Below are 24,117 nucleotides of genomic sequence, written 5' to 3'. Positions count from 1 at the left end.
TGTAACTTAGACAGAGTTCAGTCCAACAAATAAACAAAGACATGGTAAACAGAGGGAGAGATGTGAGGAGCAGGGAGAGAGAGAGAGAAAATGCGAGAGAGATGCAATTGTGGAGTGAAAGCAACAAGCATAATTCCTACAGTAGCTACATCAAAGTGGCGGGTTAATGATAATAATTAGTTGGTGTTAGCACGGTGCTTGTGGGCAAAATCCCACATGAGCCACATATTGAAGATGTGTTTGTCGGTAGCATGGGAAAATTGCGTCTGCTAAGCATATTAACTTTAATACTGCACTACGTGTGTGTGTGTGTGTGTGTGTGTGTGTGTGTTCGTGGGTGCGTGCGTGTCTGCGTGTGTATGTGTGTGTGTGTGACTCACAGTGGTTGAGTCATTCTCATTGTCTGTACGAGCATTGGTACTTGTTAAATGTCATGTGGCTGTAGCCACCACTCCTCACCCTTCACTCTGTCAATCTATAGTCCATCTGCACAACCGACCAGCCTGTCACCAACTCATTACAGAGGTGTGTGGTTGTGTGTGTTACTCACATGGTAAGATGATCTCCTCTCTCGGTCCAGGGGCTTGGTGACGAACATCTTGCCGGCGACAGGGTCGATACTGAACACCTCATTGGGTGGCTGGTCCGCTCCCACCCCCGTGATGCTGTATCGGATGGAGATGTTCCGGTCCTGGTCCGAACGGATCTGCAACAAGACACACAGACACAGAATGTCCGTTTTTACTCTGTGGTCTACTACTGTTTCTGAAATGGGTTTCATCTTTCATAACACATTCAATCATTGAGTAATATGGGAGATTGGAGAAATAACAATGCCTTGACAGATCTGTTTGTTCCCTACTGGTAGATTCTGATGCTGCATAGAATAATAATACCACGCATTGACGGTACACACATAATCCAGTTTTTTCCACAATAGCAGCCAGCCAGAAGCCCCCGGTACAACATATTTTGCCGAAGGAGCTCTATTTTATCGAGTTTATCTCCCAGATTGGAACCTTTGCTGTGGTCTTGTGTAGAAAGACATGACTTTACAATTTAAATTACTGTAAATGTATGAAATCAGTGTATTGTTTGTTGTTTTGGATATCGTTTAGGTCTAGGCCTATATGTTCAGGACTATTTTGTAACTTTTTTAAACATTTAACCTGTATTTCTTGAGATTAAAGTCCTATTTACAGTTTTACTGCAAGATATGAATTACCACAATGATGTTTGTTCCTCAAATTATGTATTTATTCAAACAGAGAAATGTAGTAAATAGCCCACATTATCTTGAAAAATAAATTAAAGGTTATATCTTAAGTATCATATCTTTCAGATTTTAAAAAGCCTAAATTAAAAAACAATTCTCATTAGGTAGGGCCCTATAAAATCTGTTTTATGTTTTGGCTGATTCTGTTTTTTTTCTCCCCCAAATTCAGTTTTCTCCATTTAGTTTTTCATGGTTTCAGTTTTTCCCAATTTTTTCAGGTTTTCCCTCTCAAAATCACACTTTCTAAATAGAAAAACAACAAAATTGGATGTTTGAAGTCCACAACAATGCTTAAACCACATCAGGAGACCACTTTTGAGGTCTGGGAAAAATCTGCGAAAATTTAGATTTTTGGTTGAAGTTACCCTTTAATTCAAGTGTGCACTTAGCAAGAAGCTGTTGTTTAGCAATGTTTTTATAGCTCACATGTGATGGTACAGTTTGCAAAACAAATACCCACTGGATTGATTAAAACAATCATGATATCATCCTGCCAGGTAAGCATAGGCTACTTTGTAGTTAACATTATATTGAGAAGGTTTTTGCGAAAGCCTTTCCATCTGCCAGAATATATTTTTTTTAGCATCATCGCTAACGGCTACACAAAGTGCACCGCACACACACACACAGGGACATTCTCATTGCCTCTTCAGAATGTTTCAGAAAATACGAATCACTGATGCATTCTGTTCACTGCGTTTCCCTGTCATCGCTTGCTTTGTGACTGACAGGCGCAAATTCTATCAATAGATTGCTAGAAGATGCATATCGTTCATTCAAGCGGGAGAGGACTCAACGGACTACCCAATTTTTTAAAAATATATATATATATAATTGCCTAGGTAATATGAAGTGGAAAAAGTATCAGGCTGAAAATGAGTCTGTAACCGGATGATTAGCCGACGGCCGGCGCTAATGGAAAACACTGCATAATCTCCTCCATGCCACTGCATCCATTGGTGTGATTGGTAAGGTGTTTATTACAGGACTATCATATAGAAGCTGGGAGACCAATGATACCGTGGGCCAGAGCCAGGGGACAATCATCAGATATTATATATTCATCAAAGATATACATACACGTGCACACAGACAGACAGACACATACACACACACACACACACAAACAAACACATCCATCATAGCTCGGCACACAGCTATAGCAGTGAATGTTATTAGTGCTATAGAATTGTGCACAACCCAAGTACTTCCATCAGGGGATGGAAAAGGAAATCAACATGCATTTGGCAAAGAGCATTTTCTTCTGCTTGACAGTTGGAGATGTAAACAGCTCTTACAGGGACTGTGCTTAGAACACTGTCACAACATGAGCAAAAAAAGACAAATAAGAAAATTAAAATGTCATCTCGTAAACACCGTAATTAGGAAAGTGACAGCAAGCAAATTAAGAATACACAGTTTCCAAGAAAAACAAAGATGAACCTAAGGAGAGAATAGCTGGTGATTTATTACACACATGACTATACAAACACACATGCACACGCACACACACACACACACACACATCTTCACAGCTTTCAAGAGCAGAAGAGCTATTAAGTACATTAAGTACACTGCACAGAGTGTGATTTGGGCTGAAGTGCAGAGCAATTGGGCTTCATTTGAGGGAGTCTTTCATTTAGCTGCCACATAAGGTCCTAGTCAGCCTTCCAACCTCCTTCCATTAGAGGAAAGGGAGCTAGTGATGCTATTTCAGCATGCCTCAATAACACACAAACACACACACAGTCCTCCTATCCACCACCTCATCTCCAATCAGTGACTATTTCAGGAGAAAGCCATGAGTGCTCCTAAAGAGAAAGAGTCCCCCCAAAGTTGTCTCCATCTTTCAGCACTCATGGTACCAATTTGGCAGTCCTTTTGACACACCAGGGAGAGAATGGCCTGAGACTAACAAGGACCAGGGAAGGACTAGGACATATTGTATCAGACAGGTGTCATCCAGACTACTCCTAACACCACTATAACAACCTGTCATCATCATCGTCCTCATCCTCTTCTCTCTGCACTCTCCACTGCTGTAATAACAACATCTCCCACCCCACCCCACAGTCCTTTCATATGGCAAACACACACACACACACACACACACACACACACACACACACACACACACACACACACACACACACAGAGATTATTTCCCTGATTCTTCCACTGAGAGGGAATAAATAAAATAGTACATTTAATCTCCATATCATCTCCAGCCACACCATCCACAGCTTTATGGCCACACATACACACACAGACACACACACACACACACACACACACAGACACAAAGAAACACACACACACACAGACACACAAACAGACACACACACACATACACACACACACACAGACACACATACACACAGACACATACACATACAAACACACACACACACACACACACACACTGGGAATGGGAGAGAGAATGTAAAATTACTAAAGATAAAAGGTGGAAAGTGAACCACACATGTTCTCCTTCTGAAAGATCAGAGGAGTTGTCAGTGGATCAGAGGACATAGTACTAATGCAGTTTGGAAGAGCTGCTGCAGGTGTGTGTGTGTGTGTGTGCAAGGCCTTACATTAGGAACAGTGAAGTACTTGAAAGCTGACGGCAATGATAATTTACAAATTGTTTTTAAGCATTGGTTACTAGTACTTCAAATACGATCCATCCTCAAAACAACAGCAACAACAGCAAACAGAGGAGAGAGAGCTATAAGTGTAACTAGCAGCTGGGTTGAACTCTCCCTACCCTACTATTCTCTGCTCATTTAGTTGAGGCATCAAGTCGGGGCTTGAGGATAAAAACCTCACCGACTTCTTATGCTGCTTCCAGTCCCAACAAGGCACATGGAGCGATTACACACTCCACTGCCAAACTACCTCCCCCTCCTATCCTTCTCTGTCTCACTCTCTCTTTCTCTCCGTTTCAGGGAGTTACTATGGGGACAGAAACCATGCATGAAAAATGAAATTACTTCAATCTGTTGGCCTTGGCGGTGGCGCATAAATCCTTCCCAGTTAGGAAGTGATAGCACTTCTTCATTTATTCCCAGTTCTTCCCGCCCCCTGATTTCCCACCCGCTCTCAAGTCCTTCTGCTTGGGGGGGAATCAGCTGCACACATGTCTCCCCAGTCTTTCTATCCCACAACGCTCATACAACATCAGTGTAACAATAAGGGACACTGCCCAAAAAACAGTAATTTGATTCCAATTTTGTGTGTATGTCTGTTTGTGTGTGTCTGTGTGTATGCATGTGTGTTTGTGTGTATGTCACTGTGGGTGTGTGAGATGTGTGTACACGGTCACAGCCCTCCGCTGGGTAATGAATGATAAAGGGATAGATTTTGAAGTCGCTAATAATCAAGAGCAGTTTTCCTCTCTCTCTCTCTCTCTCTCTCTCTCTCTCTCTCTCTCTCTCTCTCTCTCTCTCTCTCTCTCTCTCTCTCTCTCTCTCTCTCTCTCTCTCTCTCTCTCTCTCTCTCTGTCTTATTTTCTCTCCTCTTGTTAGAGACAAAGGGTTGTGTTTGTGTGTGCATGCATGTGTGTGTATGTAGATGTGTGTGTGAGAATGTGTGAGACAGTGGATCGTCTCTCGTCAGAAAGCAGACACTGGTTAAATGACCTATTTGTTGACGGATCAAAGTAAACCTCCTCATTATTGGCAACTTGTCTGAGTCTTAAGGATATCTTATCAGTGAGCTAAGCTCCCGTCTGCCTGGCAAAACTGAATCAAATGACAAATTATCGTGCTACTGGCTCTCTGGGGAAAACAAGGGAGAGGAAAGGAGAGGAGGAGGGGAATAAAAGAGAGGAGGAATATGATAGAGGAGTGATGCTATATGTACTGCTGCCACCGGGGTGCAGAGAGGAAGGGGGAAATCAGCTCCTAAATGTCTCTGCAACATTTCCACAACGTTTCTATGTTATTTGCACAGCGTTATTCTACTAATGCTGAGTAATAGTATACAAGAATGTAATTATTATAGTCATGTTTACATTAATGCTTCCTGTACACTATTGAGGAATAACAAAACAGAGAAAAACTATTTTATAATGTCATTCCTTCCTGCTCTCATTTAAAATAGGCCTACTTTACTTTTTATAATAACCGTCTCCATTCTGTATGGATGAAACACTGAAACACACTGATTCCATTACCACTCCATGCTGTAACTAGGTGGTCTGTCTGTCTGTCTGTCTGTCTGTCTGTCTGTCTGTCTGTCTGTCTGTCTGTCTGTCTGTCTGTCTGTCTGTCTGTCTGTCTGTCTGTCTGTCTGTCTGTGTGTTTAAGGGCTAAGTTAGCTCTAGTGGAGATGACAGATTGGACTCCCGAGAAGTATAAGCACTGGGGGTTTAGCGCTGTCTTTCTAGCTCCTGCAGGGTTTAGCACTGTCTAGTTAGTTCCTGCAGGGTTTAGCGCTGTCCAGCTAGCTCCTGCAGGATTTAGTGCTGTCCAGCTAGCTCCTGCAGGGTTTAGTGCTGTCCAGCTAGCTCCTGCAGGGTTTAGTGCTGTCTAGCTAGCTCCTGCAGGGTTTAGCGCTATCTACCTAGCTCCTGCAGGGTTTAGCGCTGTCCAGCTAGCTCCTGCAGGGTTTAGCGCTGTCTAGCTAGCTCATGCAGGGTTTAGCACTGTTGTTTGAAGGGAAAACTCACGAAACACTGGATATCTTTTTTTCATATGATAGGAGTGCAGCGTGGAGAGCATACTGACAGTGTGTGTGTTTGAGCACAGTATTGTAGCTCTGTGTGTGTTTGTCCCCAGTAGAGCCCTTCTTAGCTTAGCTCAGCCCACGCAGTACAGATTGAGTGAGAAGGAGACAGACGCAAATAAAGAGAGGTATGTACAAAGACAAATGTATATTTACATTTACATTTTAGTCATTTAGCAGACGCTCTTATCCATGACCCCAGCTAAACCTCCTCCCATTGGACAAGATCTATCAAACCTGATTCACTAAATCTCAGGGTCCTTACTCACTAAATGGCAGGTAGGGTGTAGGTAGGGCACACGTAGCCTAGTGGTTAGAGCGTGGGGTCAGGAACTGAAAGGTCGCTGGTTCAAATAACCGAGCCGACAAGTTGAAAAATCTGTCAATGTGCCTTTGAGCAAGGCACTTAACCCTCATTGCTCCAGGGTCGCCGGCAACAATGGCTGATCCCTGGCCGTGACCCCACTCTCCGAGTCTGAGTGGGTTATGTAAAAAATACATTTCCATTTCACCCCACACACCTGTACATATGTGAACCAGGACAAATATAAGCACCAGACTCTATTTTACCCTGTGAAACAACACATTTCACTGCACCTATCCGGTGTATGTGACAATAAAACATAGTTAAAAAAATAATAATTACAACGCTACAACCATCTCATAACATGACTGGTGCATTTTATCCAGCACAGATGTCTTCTCACAGGAAGGGCTTTCTAGACATTTTCCCATATTGTCTGTATTTGGTAATAGAGTGTGGTTACAAATTGACCATGTGTTATTGTTTTAGTTGAGGTTTGGATGAAATGTGGATAAACACATGTAAGCACGAACACACTCACTCACTCACACAGACAAACACATGCATAGAAATACAATAATATTGCCTTCTTTGCAATCCTCACAACCAAAATAAGCCATCCATGGAACAAACGAGTGGATTTTAAAGGACAAATGAAAAGGGAAAACTTATTTTTTTTTACTTTAATTTATTTACAGCTTTGTATATAATCTATAACGACTTCAAATATTGAAAGGATTTTCTATTTCTTTTTGTGTTTGGGAAAATAAGAAAGGATATCTCTCCAGATATTTTCAAAAGGAAAAGTCCCATTTCCTAATTTTATATTGGGACAATTAACATGAAACAAAAACATTATTGTAAAATCTTTTTGGGTAATCCTATGGACAGTGCTAAAAAGTGGCGCTATTATGAAAATACTTTTCTCTCTTTACCTCTCTTTCTCTCTCTTTCTCTCTCATTCTCAGAACTTTATCTATATAGTTTGTGAATCTTTTCTCTGAACAACAAGGGGAAATAAAGTATTTTGGAAAGAAGAAGAGGAGATGCAGTTGCCTTGGTACAACAGCCTTTAGATAGTCTTGGAGGCACAGTTTGAGATCAGTGCCAATGCACACAAACTCACTTGCTGGCCTGTCATAACTGTGCCAATTAGGGACTGTGGTCTGCCTGTTGTTTCAGGGACTGACATTCACTCACTGAAAATCAGGATCAGACTCTGCAGCCCTTCTGAAACACACACAAGTACACACACACACATACAGAGATATACAGTACATACATAAATACATATATGCACATGTAAGCACGAACACACTTACTCACTCACTCACTCACTCACACGGATGCACGTACACACACGCACACACACACACACACACACACACACACACACACACACACACACACACACACACACACACACATACACACACAAGCACACACACAAACACATACACACACACAACCAAACATCCTCAAAGCCAGGGAGATATCTACCCGACGCTGGGCTAAAGCCAGACAAATAGGGACACATCCATTCCAAACACGAAAAAACACAGCGGAACAAACCGCTAGATATCTACCTTTAGCTCTACAAAGCAGCAGAAAAAAAGGAGTAAAGCCCAACAGGCAGGCGGAGATACAGGTATTATCCACCAGGTCACAAACAAACTGTGAGGAACTGAGGGGAAAGAGCTGCAACCAGAGAGAGGGGAGAGAGTGGCAATGCCATTCCACTGGGCACAGATGTTAATTCAACGTCTATTCCACGTTGGTTCAATTTAATTTAATTGAAATGACGTGGAAACAACATTGATTCAAACAGCATGATCATTACACAGGTGCCCCTTGTGCTGGGGACAATAAAATGGCACTCTAAAATGTGCAGTTATGTCAAACAACAGAATGCCACAGATGTCTCCAGTTTTGAGGGAGTGTGCAATTGGCATGCTGACGGCAGGAATGTCCACTAGAGCTGTTGCCAGAGAATGTAATGTTAATTTCTCTACCATAAGCCGCCTCCCAAGTCGTTTTAGAGAATTTGGCAGTACGTCCAACCAACTCAAACAACCGCAGACCACGTGTAACCACGCCAGCCCAGGACCTCCACATCCGCCTTCTTCACCTGCGGGATCGTCTGAGACCAGCCACCCGGACAGCTGATGAAACTGAGGAGTATTTCTGTCTGTAATAAAGCATTCTGATTGGCTGGGCCTGGCTCTCAAGTGGGTGGGCCTCCCAGGCCCACCCATGGTTGACCCCTGCCCAGTCATGTGAAATCCATAGATTAGGGCCTAATGAATTTATTTAAATTGACTGATTTCCTTATATGAACTGTAACTCAGTAAAATCGTTAAAATTGTTGCATGTTGCGTTGATATTTTTGTTCAGTCTAGTTTTATTGAGTCAGGAATGCTTTTGTATTAAGACCTCTTTCCCTGACTCTTTTTAAGTTTTATAGTCCTTTGATGTGCATTGTATCTGTTAAAAAGGATTTGCAAATGCACACACATCACCTTCAAAACAAAGGACAAGCAATGCCCTAAGAACAGTATTGCCATCTACAGCCGTTTCTATGTGCAATTGTGTGTGTGTGTGTGTGTGTGCGCGAATGTGTCTCAGTGTGAGTGTGTGAGTGTGTGTCATAAATTGCTCTCCCTCCTCTCACTTGTTCCAGACACACCTGACAGGTAAGCTTTACCTCTCCCCTGAGTGGTCCAGTACACACTCCAACAACACTCCAACACTTCACACACACCTACACAAAATACTTGACATTCCTATCTCCTCCGAGCTGTGAAACTGTCCGGTGGATGAGAGGGGTGATTCTCCCTCCTAGGGACCTTGTCCGGAGGTGTGTGTGTGTGTGTGTGTGTGCGTACATGTTTGCGAGCGTGTGTGCATACGTGATATAGACTCATATATGGACTGTGTGCAGGCTCTGGGTGAAGAGGGCGAGAGCAATAAAATAGAACATGAATAAATGGAAGTTAAGTAGTGAATGACTTTTCCAATTATTGCATTAGCAGGACACCATGGTGAAAGTAGCCTGGTCCTCAATAGTAGAGGCTGATGGTAAATCAGGAGCCCATTCTCCCTGGAGGTAACAATGGTCTGACTCTCCTAGCTCTCTCTCCTCTGCTCAGGGAGGGAAGAATGGATAGAACGCAGCCATTATGGCAGAGGAGAAAGAGAGGCTGTGAATGGGCCCCCTTACCTTTGTTCGCTATGGGTCAGGTGCTGAGGCGACAATGTCTCTCTCCATCTTTCTTTCTCTTTCCCTCTTTCTCTCAAATCAAATCAAATCAAGTTTTATTGGTCGCATACACATATTTAGCAGATGTTATTGCGGGTGTAGCGAAATGCTTGTGTTCCTCTAACAGTGCAGTAGTATCTAACAATTCACATCAATACACACACATTTAAAAGTAAAAGAATAGAATTAAGAAATATATAAATACTAGGATGAGCAATGTCGGAGTGGCATTGACTAGAATGCAGTAGAATACAGTATATACATCTGAAATTAGTAAAACAGTATGTAAACATTTTTAAAGTGACCAGTGATTACATGTTTATGTACATAGGGCAGCAGCCTCTAAGGTGCAGGGTTGTGTAACCGGGTGGTAGCCGGCTAGTGACAGTGACTAAGTTCACGGCACTGTACAGGGTGAAGGCCGGCTAGTGACGGCTATTTAACAGTCTGATGGCCTTGAGAGAGGAGCTGTTTTTCAGTCTCTCGGTCCCAGCTTTGATGTACGTGTACTGACCTCGCCTTCTGGATGATAGCGGGGTGAACAGGCCATGGCTTGGGTGAATGATGTCCTTGATGATCTTTTTGGCCTTCCTGTGACATCCGGTGATGCGTTGGGCAGCCCTGCGGTTGCGGGCAGTGCAGTTGCCGTACCAGGCGGTGATACAGACTGACTGGATGCTCTCAATGGTGCATCTATAAAAGTATGTGAGGGTCTTAGGGGCCAAGCAGAATTTCTTCAGCCTCCTGAGGTTGAAGAAGCTCTGTTGCGCCATCTTCACCACACTGTCTGTGTGGGTGGACCATTTCAGATTGTCAGTGATGTGTACGCCGAGGAACTTGAAGCTTTTTACCTTCTCCACTGTGGCCCTGTCAATGTGGATAGGGGCGTGCTCCCTCTGCTATCTCCTGAAGTCCACGATCAGCTCCTTCATTTTGTTGACGTTGAGGGAGAGGTTATTTTCCTGGCACCACTCCGCCAGGGCCCTCACCTCCTCCCTGTAGGCTGTCTCATCATTGTTGTTAATCAGGCCTACTAATGTTGTGACGTCTGCAAACTTGATGATTGAGTTGGAGGCATGGCTGGCCATGCAGTCATGGGTGAACATGGAGTACAAGAGGGGGCTGAGCACGCAGCCTTGTGGGGCCCCTGTATTGAGGATCAGAGTAGTGGAGGTGTTGTTTCCTACCTTCACCACCTGGGGGCGGCCCGTCAGGAAGTCCAGGACCCAGTTGCACAGGGCGGGGTCCAGACCCAGGGCCCAGAGCTTAATGATGAGCTTGGAGGGTACTATGGTGTTGAAGGTTGAGCTGTAGTCAATGAACAGCATTCTTACATAGGTATTCCTCTAGTCCAGATGAGATAGGTCAGTGTGCAGCGCGATGGCGATTGCATCGTCTGTGGACCTATTGGGGTGGTATGCAAATTGAAGTGGGTCTAGGGTGTCAGGTAAGGTGGAGGTGATATGATACTTAACTATCCTCTCAAAGCACTTCATGATGACAGAACTGAGTGCTACTGGGCTATAGTCATTTAGATCAGTTACCTTTGCTTTCTTGGGTACAGGAACAATGGTGGACATCTTGAAGCAAGTGGGGACAGCAGACTGGGATAGGGAGAGATTGAATATGTCTGTAAAAACTCCAGCCAGCTGGTCTGCACATGGTCTGAGGATGCGGCTAGGGATGCCGTCTGGGCTGGCAGCCATGCAAGGGTTAACACGCTTAAATGTCTTATTCACGTCGGCCACAGAGAATGAAAGCCCACAGTCCTTAGGAGCAGACCGGGTCGGTGGCACTGTGTTATCCTCAAAGCGGACAAAGAAGGTATTTAGCTTGTCCGGGAGCAAGACGTCAGTGTCCGCGGCGTGGCTGGTTTTCTCTTTGTAATCCATGATTGTCTGTAGACCCTGCCATATATGTCTCATGTCTGAGCCGTTGAATTGCGACTCCAATTTGTCTCTGTACTGACGTTTTGCCTGTTTGATTGCCTTACGGAGGGCATAACTTCACTGTTTGTTTTCAACCATATTCCCAGTGACCTTTCCGTGGTTGAATGCGTTGGTTCGCGCTTTAAAATTTTGCGCGGATGCTGCCATCTATCCACAGTTTTTGGTTTGGGTAGGTTTTAATAGTCACAGTGGGAACAACATTCCCTATACACTTCCTGATGAACTCAGATACCGTGTCAGTCTATACGTCAATGTTATTCTCAGAGGCAACCCGGAACATATCCCAGTCTACATGATCAAAACAATCTTGAAGCATGGATTCCAATTGGTCAGACCAGCGTTGAATAGACCTTAACACGGTTCCTGTTTGAGTTTCTGCCTATAGGAAGTGAGGAGCAGAATGGAGTCGTGATCTGATTTGCCGAAGGGAGGGCGGGGGAGGGCCTTGTAGCTATCCCGGAAGGGAGAGTAACAATGGTTGAGAGTTTTTGAAGCTCGAGTACTACAGGCAATGTGTTGCTAGAACTTCGGTAGCATTTTCCTCAAATGTACTTTGTTAAAGTCCACAGCTACAATAAATGCGGCCTCAGGATATGTGGTTTCCAGTTTGCACAAAGTCCAGTGTAGTTCCTTGAGGGCTGTCATGGTATCGGCTTGAGGGGGAATATACATGGCTGTGACAATAATCGATGTCACGACTTCGGCCGAGGCTGCCTCCCCTCCTTGTTCGGGCAGGCTTAGGCGTTCATCGTCACCAGCTTACTAACCACTGCCGCCCCAATCATCATCACCTTTGTCTTGTCTTGTCAATCACACACACCTGGTTCTAATCCCTTCATTAGTCCATGTATAAGTGTTCCCTCTGCCCCCTTGTCCTTGTGGGTGATTGTTATTTGTGAAGCATGGATTCCAATTGGTCCCGGTCTTCGTACTGGGGGATCGGTTCTGGCTCTCGACCCGGAATCTGCCCCTCCGCCTGCCCTGCCGGAAGCTGAGCCCGCGGTTTGTGGGGCCATTCAAAGTCCTGAGGAGAATCAACAAGGTCAGGTATAGGTTGTTACTCCCCCCTGATTACCATATTAACCCCTCGTTTCATGTGTCTCTCCTCATGCCGGTGGTGGTTGGTCCGCTCCAGGAGTCTGAGGTGCGGGGGGTACTGTCACGACTTCGGCCGAGGCTGCCTCCCCTCCTTGTTTGGACAGGCTTCGGCGTTCGTCGTCACCAGCTTACTAACCACTACCGCCCCAATCATCATCACCTTTGTCTTGTCTTGTCAATCACATACACCTGGTTCTCATCACCTTATTAGTCCATGTATAAGTGTTCCCTCTGCCCCCTTGTCCTTGTGGGTGATTGTTATTTGTGAGAGTAGTGTAGCTCGGTGGAGCTACTCGTACATTTTGTTGCCAGGGTAGATTTTCCCCTGTGCCTATGTATTATTGGATTCTACCGTTATAGTGTATTTGCCAGGGATGAGAGTTTCCCCTGTGCCTGTTTCGTTGATCGCTATTTGAGCGCATTTGTGTGTCCATGAAGGAATAAACTCTGTATTCGGTGATTACCCTCCTGCGCCTGACTCCTTCCATCACACTAATCACAATCGAAGATAATTCTCTTGGGAGGTAATACGGTCGGCATTTGATTGTGAGGTATGCAGGGTCAGGTGAACAAAAGGACTTGAGTTCCTGTACGTTATCACAATCACACCATGAGTAGGTAATCATATAAAACATACACCTCCGTCCTTTCTTCTTTCCGGAGAGTTCTTTATTCCTGTCTGCGTGATGTACTGAGAACCCAGCTGGCTGTATGGACGGGGAGAGTATATCCGGAGTGAGCCATGATTCCGTGAAACAGAGTATGTTACAGTCTCTGATGTCTCTATGGAAGGAGATCCTCGCCTTGAGCTTGTCTACTTTATTGTCCAGGGACTGAACATTAGCAAGTAATATACTCAGAAGCAGTGGATGGTGTGCACGCCTCCTGAGTCGGACTCTGGGATAAGTTAAATTGCCTTGGGTGGTACGAACATAGGATCCAATTCGGGAAAGTCGTATTTCTGGTCGGAATGCTGGTGAGTTACTGCCGCTCTGACATCCAAAAGTTATTTCTGGCTGCAGTGGCGGCTCCTGAAAAAATTCTCAGGAGGGGCAATTTTTCTGATGATTTAGGTGACCTACACACATTTTAAAAAAGATATGTCCAGCAACAACATGAAGACAGGGGCAGCATATAAGTCAATACCAGAAGCATTTATTGACTGATCTCAAAAGTGTTGGCTTACCAGGGTTGGTGGAGCCCTCAGTTTCATCTTTGCCTCGCAAAGCTAACTCAAACACTCCGCAAAACTTCACACACTGGATTAGCCGGCTGAGGATGTGGCGGTTCTTGCTAATGTCGTAGTAAATATATTTGTTATAGTGAATATGGAATATGATATGTTGAGTAAAATGTTGTGCTAAGATCTATTTAGGTCAGGAGCTGGTTATAAGTTCTGTTCCTATCCAATAACAATGGACAAAAGGGTCCTATCTTGTCAGCCTTGTCAGCAGGTGGCCAAGGACAACACCCACGCCATAGGCCTCTCAGTTCTTCCAACTCACGAGTTCTTGCTCTGAGGACACACACACACACAAACACACACACACACACATCATCACTGTTAAACACACACACACACACACACACACACACACACACACACACATCATCACTGTTAAACACACACACACACACACACACAAAAATCCCCTCTCTTAGGCTGAACATTTGAAGACAGAGAACCCGACTCAGAGCCAATGCAACAGTGACAGTAGCCTGGAGGGGACCTCGCCCAACTCATCAGGACCAATCAGAAGATCAGAACTACTAGATTCAACCTACTTCATTTATTGCATAAAATGTCTGCACACAATATTTCGGGGCTCTCTTCAGATAATAATAATAATAATAATATGCCATTTAGCAGACGCTTTTATCCAAAGCGACTTACAGTCATGCGTGCATACATTTTTGTGTATGGGTGGTCCCGGGGATCGAACCCACTACCTTGGCGTTACAAGCACCATGCTCTACCAGCTGAGCTACAGAAAGTGGATACTCATGGATGCGCATCGCAATTGTAAAATGTCAACACAATTGGAGACACCACGTCATTTTTGGAGACATGTTATTGACAGTAAACTATTGTAGATGCGACTGCTAACTAAATAAAACATTTTAGCTGGCTAGCTAATCATCTTAGCTAAATGTGGGGCAAACAATTCAGTTATTTACCGTTAATTTGAGGGATTGGGGTGAAAGAAATCGAGTTACATAGTGATACTTTACGATATACTGTATTGACAATATCGCAATATTTTAGCGCTAGTTGGCTGTACCTGCACCAAAACACCATTATTGTTCCTTCATAGCTTGTTCTCAATCTTTTCACATTGGGAGCCAATTTGTTTTCAGCACTTTTATTTCCATGACTGATCAAAACTCGTTCTCATGGCTTTCTGATCCCTCTGCAACAGACATATGGTGCGCAATAAAATCACAGTATCGAATCGCAATACGTATAGAATCATGAGACTCGCAATGCTGATGCATATATCTTATCGTGAGGTTCCTGGCAATTCCCAGCCCAAGTTCATTTGCCACAACAAATCTCTTCGCTAGCAAACGCGATGTCTTCTCCAAAACGGCAATGTGTCTCCAGCAATGTTTACTTTTTTGACGTTCTATGGCATCTCCACTTTCCAAGCATATATGACCACATGTAATATTTTGGTAAGTGATGCAAATAGTGAACTATGTAGGGCCAGGATGTAAAATATATGTAGCTGCAGCAATTTCTCTTATCTGATATGGTAAGTAATGGGGCTTAATTTATAGCTCCCTAAGAGTTTGACGAACGGGTCCGTGCACGCGATTCCAGATATCTTTACCTCTGAATAAACTGCCTTTATTATACCATATCCACCCTGTCCAAAGTCTCTACTTGGTCTCAGTTCTCCAGTAAACTTGTGATTATCAACACTAACCTCATCGTTGTGGCGGCGGACAGCTAGCCTGTATCCCTCATCCAGTTGAGTGAGTGGCAATGTCTTTTTTCGTTCGTACCAATTTTTGGAAAATCCTCGGGTGTAGGACTTTCCGCCTTTAGTAGAAACCTGTTGAATTATTAAATTTGGTCTGGGAGGTCCTAATTGTTTCGTTGCCAATTTATCTTCATTTGCTCGCCGACAAAAAGGAACTTCTTTCAAAGACACAATCCGCTCTTTTCTCAGTTACGTTCATGGTTACGTAACGTATGACGAAAGCGCGTAAGTGCAAGCCCACAGACACCCATTGAGATTGTATTGAAGGCTCTGAAATTTGAAAAAAATAGATTTTACATGGGAGTCTATGACAGACTTCTGGGCGATTTTCAACCTGACTGAAATCGCCCCAAAAGGGGGGGGGAGCCATTTGAAGCACGACTTTAGCCTGATTCGACATTTAGTGGCAGTGTGGCACTGTGGCAGATCAGACGTATAGATTACAACACTGATAACTACTGTTGCCGTGATATAATTGATTAGAAAAAAAATCCCTTCCTTTTCCCGTTTGGCAGTGCGTCGCCCATATCGCCCTATTGAACAGGCCGCCCCTGTCTGGCTGTATGTAATAACACAAAAAACGTTCTGGGCTAATAATGTAAGAAATAACAACAACAAAAAAAAATATTATACTGCAAAGTTGCTTAGGAGCTAGAAGCAGAGCTGCCATGTCTGTCGGCGCCATCTTACTCTCTCCTTCATTATTCTATAATTGATTGAATCATGAACTCAGAGAACGATGGATGCATGAATTACTTCCTTAGCTGCTCCCAGAGGCTTTTCACAAGGATAATATGAAGGGCCCCCCATTCTCCCCGCCAACCCCTCCACCCCCAATCACAAGAAAACCCAATCTGGATAATTAGACTGAAGAATATGGGAGACTTTCAGGGCAGAGAGACAGAGGGGGGAATGTGTTGCTACTGCACTTTCCTCGCCATTTACCCCCACCCATTCCCCCACTCCGTACACCCTCCTTTCCCCCTCTCTCTCCATCCGTTCCCTCCTTTCCTTCACTCATATTCGGAGTCCATCAGACCGCAGTGAGGAGGAGAAATGCAGACTAGAGAGAAAATGGGGAAAGAACGAGTGAGAGACGAAAAGGGAGGAGGGGAGGGGGAGGGGTGAATACACTGCATCAGCAGAATCCTGCAGTGGGGTATGAGCCCTAACTGGCTGGCCACATGAAGACAACTGACCAATAGAAACGCAGCTAGGGGGTATACTGTGCCTTGATTGGTGCTTGTAGACACACTAACCTAGCTGGAGAAGTGGTTATAGAGGTGAAGACAGGGTTTAAAATAGAAGAGAGGGGAGATGGAGCTACATCCCTGCAACCTAATATGTAGCCATGGCTATACATAATGATATTTGTGTATCCTTAGATAATCTCCCACACAAACACATACTGTCACCCTCTAACCCAATTATATCAACTCATATTCCTCAGTCCTCTCCCACATCTTATACATTTGATAACACTTTCAAAATTTGAAAATGTATAAAGCCCCCCCACACACACACACACAGCTGGCTGTAAGGACAGCATGCGGCTCTCTTCCAGCCCAAAGGAGGAAGCACCTTGGAAATCTCACCTGGTAAACAGATGTCTGAGGACCACCCGGCTGAGGGGCTGGGGCCGGAGGGATGGTCGGACAGAGGGAGGAGAGGAAAAGATGAGAGGAGTGTGTGTATTCATGTTTGATGTTACACTGGATGTCTGACAAAATGGACCTCTCCCTGCCAAGGACTGTCCATGCCAAGCACAAACAAGCTGGAGAGAGGCTGGATCTTACTGTGGTGTTGTGTGCACCTCAGCCAGTCTGTCTGTGTTTCTCAGGATGTTTTGGCTCAGACTAACCCAGGGAGGGAGTCTGTTTGGCCAACTCTATCTCAGCCTGGGAGTCCAGCTGTCAGTTTGACAAATAAACCACACTGGGGAGAGAGGTGTGTGTGTGTGTGTGTGCACTGGACTCATATGATGATGAGTGTAGGTATGAGGATATTATATTGTTCTATCCTGACACTCCTCTTCCTGATTGAAATGGACCAGAGAACACCACAGAAACTTTGTCCGTGCCAATGTGGGTTTGCTGCTGTATGTCTGTAATCCCCTATGGTGTTCGATTAAACCAGTGGGAAAATCAGCTGAAAACCTAAAGATCAAACCAGGACCCAGCCAGCTTGACCGGCACCTAATAGCAAGTCATTCACAACTGCTTATGGATCAAAACTAGCATGCTCTAACATGTACTGTACTGTATGGCCCCATTTGAACCATATATCAGAGAAGTCCTCTGGGGATGCTGGTATTGTAATACCAAGAGCGGTGGAAATAACTGTTAAGCTTCTATCTGTCTCTGTCTCTGTCTCTGTCTCTGTCTCTGTCTCTGTCTCTGTCTCTGTCTCTGTCTCTGTCTCTGTCTCTCTCTCTCTCTCTCTCTCTCTCTCTCTATCACTACCTCAGGTTGGAGTTTATGAACAATGTGGGATATTAAAACCCTTTATAGGATGTTAGAGGAAATGTTATTTTCTTGTGGGAATGAAAACAAAATAAAAACACGGGCAATAACATCTGTGACGATTTGTAAGGATGCTTCTATAAGTCAGAGGCAATGAGGAAGCTACTAAGGTAAGGGGTTTGGGAGTAAAAAAATAGCTGTTTTTATCTGCTCTTAAACTGTTTATCTGAAGAGCAGTTTGGTCTCAAGATGCTATGAAGTGTTCATGGAGCCGTAGTGTTTGACCACACACATATAAATAAGTGTTACACACACAGGCATACACACACATACAGAACAAAGATACACAGATTCTTAATTTGTAAAACTAGATTGAAAAACTCATAAACTGATTCCCATTTGTGCGCACACAGGGGAGGCCTAAACTGCTATCTGCTGTAGTGCAAATGTGTGTGTGTGTGCGTCCGTTTGTGTGTGTGTGCATGCCTGCATGCGTGTGGTGGGGATATTACCAGCGGGAATAACAGAAAACAATCACCCCCATGACAGTATCCATTATATTTACATGAACTGATTCTGACTGAGGGCTTTCATTCTAAATGACAAACTAAATAGGATCAGATTTTTCTGGTACAGGCCTTGATTTCGATTTGCTTCACATTTTACCTCGGGGAAAGAAAGAGGGGGAAATGGAAAAACACAAGCACATTAAGTGAGATTAGAATTTTACATCACATGACTTGGATCCCAAAGCACTCCAATTCAATTCAACCTCATGCCCAAGGACTTTTTCCTTAGCAATTACTATTTTCTTCCATTCTCCCCTAAATGCCTTTTTTGTGTTGAATCTGATTTTCTCCTGTTGAGCTCCTGCCTCTGGGAGACATGGCAGCATTACTGAGAAGGAAAGGAATGCTAGAGAAACACAAATATTCATTGACTTTATATATATCTGCGTATCTAGGGCCTATCTATCAATCTACCTAAGATGGCCACATGCCACAAGGCATTTAACTTAATGCCATTCAACTTAATGCCTCACAACAACCAAACACACAGACATTTCTTCTTCTTTCTAGTGTGTACTATGTGTCTTACTTCTCTGTATCTTGTCATTCACATCTCTCTCATTCTTCTTCTATTCCAGAGTGTATTGTAACTCATCATTCTCTACTGTATCTCACCACCCTCTGTGTTCCACTGCTCCACCACAGGGTCTCCCTGTCTAGAGTGCAGGGGTCCAGACAGAGGCCATTTTTTAAGTTGTTATTTATCTCTCCCATAAACTGCCTCTCATTCCCTATTAAAGCACTGCTGCCCTTGACCCACACATCACTGTTGTGCCTTTTGGGGATATTATTTACTGTTTAATTTAGCGTTCCCCAGACTCTGGGTATAGCTAGTGTGATTCAGCTTGATAGTGGGAGGCCAGTGAAATCACAGCTCTGGGGATGGTTGTGTGCATAGGCTGGGTCCACGGAAACACGTTTTCACAGGGAGAAGGACACAGAATAGGTTTTTTTTCTCCTCGGATGTGTCAGGGCTTGCAAACTATCATGGATTACAAATGGAAACCCAGTCGCGAGCTGCCCAGTCACGCGAGCCTACCAGAGAAGCTACACTGAACAAAAATATAAACGCAACATGGAACAATGTCAAAGATTTTTGTCATTTGAAAGGAATTCATTAGACCCTAATCTATGAATTTCACATGACTGGGAATACACATATGCATCTGTTGGTCACAGATACAGTACCTTAAAAAAAAGGTAGGAGCGTGGATCAGAAAACCAGTCAGTTTCTGGTGTGACCACCATTTGCCTCATGAAGCGCAACACATCGCCTTCACATAAAGTGGATCAGGCTGTTTATTGTGGTCTGTGGAATGTTGTCCCACTCCTCTTCAATGGCTATGCGAAGTTGCTGGATATTGACGGGAACTGGAACACGCTGTCGTACACGTCGAACCAGAGCATCCCAAACATTCTCAATGGGTGACATGTCTGGTGAGTATGCAGGCCATGGAAGAACTGGGATATTTCCAGGAATTGTGTACAGATCTTTGCGACATGGGGCCATGCATTATCATGCTGAAACATGAGGTGATGGCGGTGGATGAATGGCACGACAATGGGCCTCAGGATCTCGTCACGGTATCGCTGTGCATTCAAATTGCCATAGATAAAATGCAATTGTGTTCATTGTCCGTAGCTCATGCCTACCCGTACCATAACCCCACCGCCACCATGCGGCATGCTGTTCACAACGTTGACATCAGCAAACCGCTTCGCCACACAACGCCACACACGCTGTCTGCCATCTGCCCGGTACAGTTGAAACCATGATTCATCTGTGAAGAGCACACTTCTCCAGCCTGCCAGTGGCCATCGAAGGTGAGCCTTTGCCCACTGAAGTTGGTTATGATGCCGAACTGCAGTCAGGTCAAGACCCTGGTGAGGACTACGGGCACGCAGATGAGCTTCCCTGAGATGGTTTCTGACAGTTTGTGCAGATATTCTTCGGTTGTGCAAACCCACAGTTTCATCAGCTGTCTGGGTGGCTGGTCTCAGACAATCCCGCAGGTGAATAAGCTGAATGTGGAGGTCCTGGGCTGACGGTTGTGAGGCCGGTTGGACGTACTGCCAAATTCTCTAAAACGATGTTGGAGACGGCTTATGGTAGATAAATTAACATTAAATTATCTGGCAACAGCTCTGGTGGACATTCCTGCAGTCAGCATGCCAATTGCACGCTCCCTCAAAACTTGAGAAATCTGTGTGACAAAACTGCACATTTTAGAGTGGCCTTTTATTATCCCCAGCACAAGGTGGACCTGTGTAATGTTCATGCTGTTTAATCATCTTCTTGATATGCCACACCTGTCAGGTGGATGGATTCTCTTGGCAAAGGAGAAATGCTAACAGGGATGTAAACAAATTTGTGCACAAAATTTGACAGAAATAATATTTTTGTGCATACAGTATGGAACATTTCTGGGATCTTTTATTTCAGCTCATGAAGCATGGGACCACGAGTTTACATGTTGCTTAATATATTTTTGTTCAGTGTAAATGCCTTCTATGCTCGCTTCGAGGCACGCAACACTGAACCATGCATGAGAGCACCAGCTGTTTCAGTCAACTGTGTGATCACGCTCTCCGTAGCCGATGTAAGACCTTTAAACAGGTTAACATTCACAAGGCCGCAGGGCCAAACGGATTACCAGGATGCGTACTCAAAGCATGCGCTGACCAGCTGGTAAGTGTCTTCACTGATATTTTCAACCTCTCCCTGACCCAGTCTGTAATACCTACAGTGGGGGAAAAAAAGTATTTAGTCAGCCACCAATTGTGCAAGTTCTCCCACTTAAAAAGATGAGAGAGGCCTATAATTTTCATCATAGGTACACGTCAACTATGACAGACACATTGAGGAAGAAAAATCCAGACAATGACATTGTAGGATTTTTAATGAATTTATTTGCAAATTATGGTGGAAAATAAGTATTTGGTCACCTACAAACAAGTAAGATTTCTGGCCCCCACAGACCTGTAACTTATTCTTTAAGAGGCTCCTCTGTCCTCCACTCGTTACCTGTATTAATGGCACCTGTTTGAACTTGTTATCAGTATAAAAGACACCTGTCCACAACCTCAAACAGTCACACTCCAAACTCCACTATGGCCAAGACCAAAGAACTGTCAAAGGACACCAGAAACAAAATTGTAGACCTGCACCAGGCTGAGAAGACTGAATCTGCAATAGGTAAGCAGCTTGGTTTGAAGAAATCAACTGTGGGAGCAATTATTAGGAAATGGAAGACATACAAGACCACTGATAATCTCCCTCGATCTGGGGCTCCACGCAAGATCTCACCCCGTGGGGTCAAAATGATCACAAGAACGGTGAGCAAAAATCCCAGAACCACACGGGGGGACCTAGTGAATGACCTGCAGAGAGCTGGGACCAAAGCCTACCATCAGTAGCACACTACGCAGCCAGGGACTCAAATCCTGCAGTGCCAGACGTGTCCCCCTGCTTAAGCCAGTACATGTCCAGGCCTGTCTGAAGCTTGCTAGAGTGCATTTGGATGCATTTGCAAAAACTCAACTCGTCGTGTTTGGAGGACAAAGAATGCTGAGTTGCATCCAAAGAACACCATACCTACTGTGAAGCATGGGGGTGGAAACATCATGCTTTGGGGCTGTTTTTCTGCAAAGGGACCAGGACGACTGATCCGTGTAAAGGAAAGAATGAATGGGGCCATGTATCGTGAGATTTTGAGTGAAAACCTCCTTCCATCAGCAAGGGCATTGAAGATGAAACGTGGCTGGGTCTTTCAGCATGACAATGATCCCAAACACACCGCCCGGGCAACGAAGGAGTGGCTTCGTAAGAAGCATTTCAAGGTCCTGGAGTGGCCTAGCCAGTCTCCAGATCTCAACCCCATAGAAAATCTTTGGAGGGAGTTGAAAGTCCGTGTTGCCCAGCGACAGCCCCAAAACATCACTGCTCTAGAGGAGATCTGCATGGAGGAATGGGCCAAAATACCAGCAACAGTGTGTGAAAACCTTGTGAAGACTTACAGAAAACGTTTGACCTGTGTCATTGCCAACAAAGGGTATATAACAAAGTATTGAGAAACTTTTGTTATTGACCAAATACTTATTTTCCACCATAATTTGCAAATAAATTCATTAAAAATCCTACAATGTCATTTTCTGGATTTTTTTTCCTCAATTTGTCTGTCATTGTTGACGTGTACCTATGATGAAAATTATAGGCCTCTCTCATCTTTTTAAGTGGGAGAACTTGCACAATTGGTGGCTGACTAAATACTTTTTTTCCCCACTGTACATGTTTAATTTACATTTACATTTTCGTAATTTAGCAGACGCTCTTATCCAGAGCGACTTACAAATTGGTGCATTCACCTTATGATAGCCAGTGGGACAACCACTTTACAATTATTATTCTTTTATTTTTTTTATTTTTTGGGGGGTGGGGTAAGGGGGGGGTAGAAGGATTACTTTATCCTATCCCAGGTATTCCTTAAAGAGGTGGGGTTTCAAGTGTCTCCGGAAGTTGGTGTCCCTGTGCCCAAGAACGGCAAGATTACCTGTCTAAATGACTATCGCCCCGTAGCACTCACATCTGTAGCCATGAAGTGCTTTGAAAGGCTGGTCATGGCTCACATCAACACCATCATCCCAGACACCCTGAACCCACTCCAATTCGCATACTGCCCCAACAGATCCACAGATGATACGATCTCTATTGGACTCCACACTGCCCTCTCCCACCTTGAAAAGAGTGCCCAAAAGCTCAACACTAAGATAAGGACCCTAAGACTGAACACCTCCCTCTGCAACTGGATCCTGGACTTCCTGATGGGCCGCCCCTAGGTGGTGAGGGTAGGCAACAACACATCCACCATGCTGGCCCTCAACACGGAAACCCCTCAGGGGTGCGTGCTTAGTCCCCCCCTGTACTCCCTGTTCACCCATGACTGCGTGGCCACACACTACTCCAATACCATCTTTAAGTTTGCTGACGACGCAACGGTGGTAGGCCTGATCATTGATGTCGATGAGACAGCCTATAGGAAGGAGGTCAGAGACCTGGCAGTGTGGTGCCAGGAAAACAACCTCTCCCTCAATGTCAGCAAGACAAAGGAGCTGATCGTGGACTACAGGAAACGGACCGCCGAGCATGCCCCCATCCACATCAATCGGGCTGTAGTGGAGCAGGTCGAGAGCTTCAAGTTCCTCAGTGTCCACATCACTAAGGATCATGGTCCACACACACCAACACAGTCCTGAAGAGGGCAATACAACGCCTCTTCCTCCTTAGGAGGCATGGACCCTCAGATCATCAAAAAGTTATACAGCTGCACCGTGGAGAGCATCTTGACTGGCTGCATCACCGCTTGGTATGGCAACTGCTTGGCATCCGACCGTAAGGCGCTACAGAGGGTAGTGCGTATGGCCCAGTACATCACTGGGGCCAAGCTCTCTGCCATCCAGGATCTCTGTACCAGGCGGTGTCAGAGGA

The 24,117-nt window shown here is 44.6% G+C and overlaps 1 protein-coding gene across 1 annotated transcript in view; it reads right to left on the bottom strand.

Moving 5' to 3' along the window:
* LOC121545424 (cadherin-4-like) overlaps positions 1 to 24,117 on the bottom strand; it is a 146,924-nt gene that overhangs the window by 76,682 nt on the left and 46,125 nt on the right. Inside the window, exon 4 of the mRNA XM_041855951.2 lies at positions 551 to 706. Within this exon, the coding sequence (XP_041711885.2) occupies positions 551 to 706 (156 nt within the window). The remainder of the gene's footprint in view (positions 1 to 550; positions 707 to 24,117) is intronic.

The sequence above is a fragment of the Coregonus clupeaformis genome, chromosome 30 (assembly GCF_020615455.1).
Source record: "Coregonus clupeaformis isolate EN_2021a chromosome 30, ASM2061545v1, whole genome shotgun sequence".
Lineage (NCBI taxonomy): Eukaryota > Metazoa > Chordata > Actinopteri > Salmoniformes > Salmonidae > Coregonus > Coregonus clupeaformis.
This window is presented reverse-complemented; position numbering and strand designations above follow the sequence as displayed.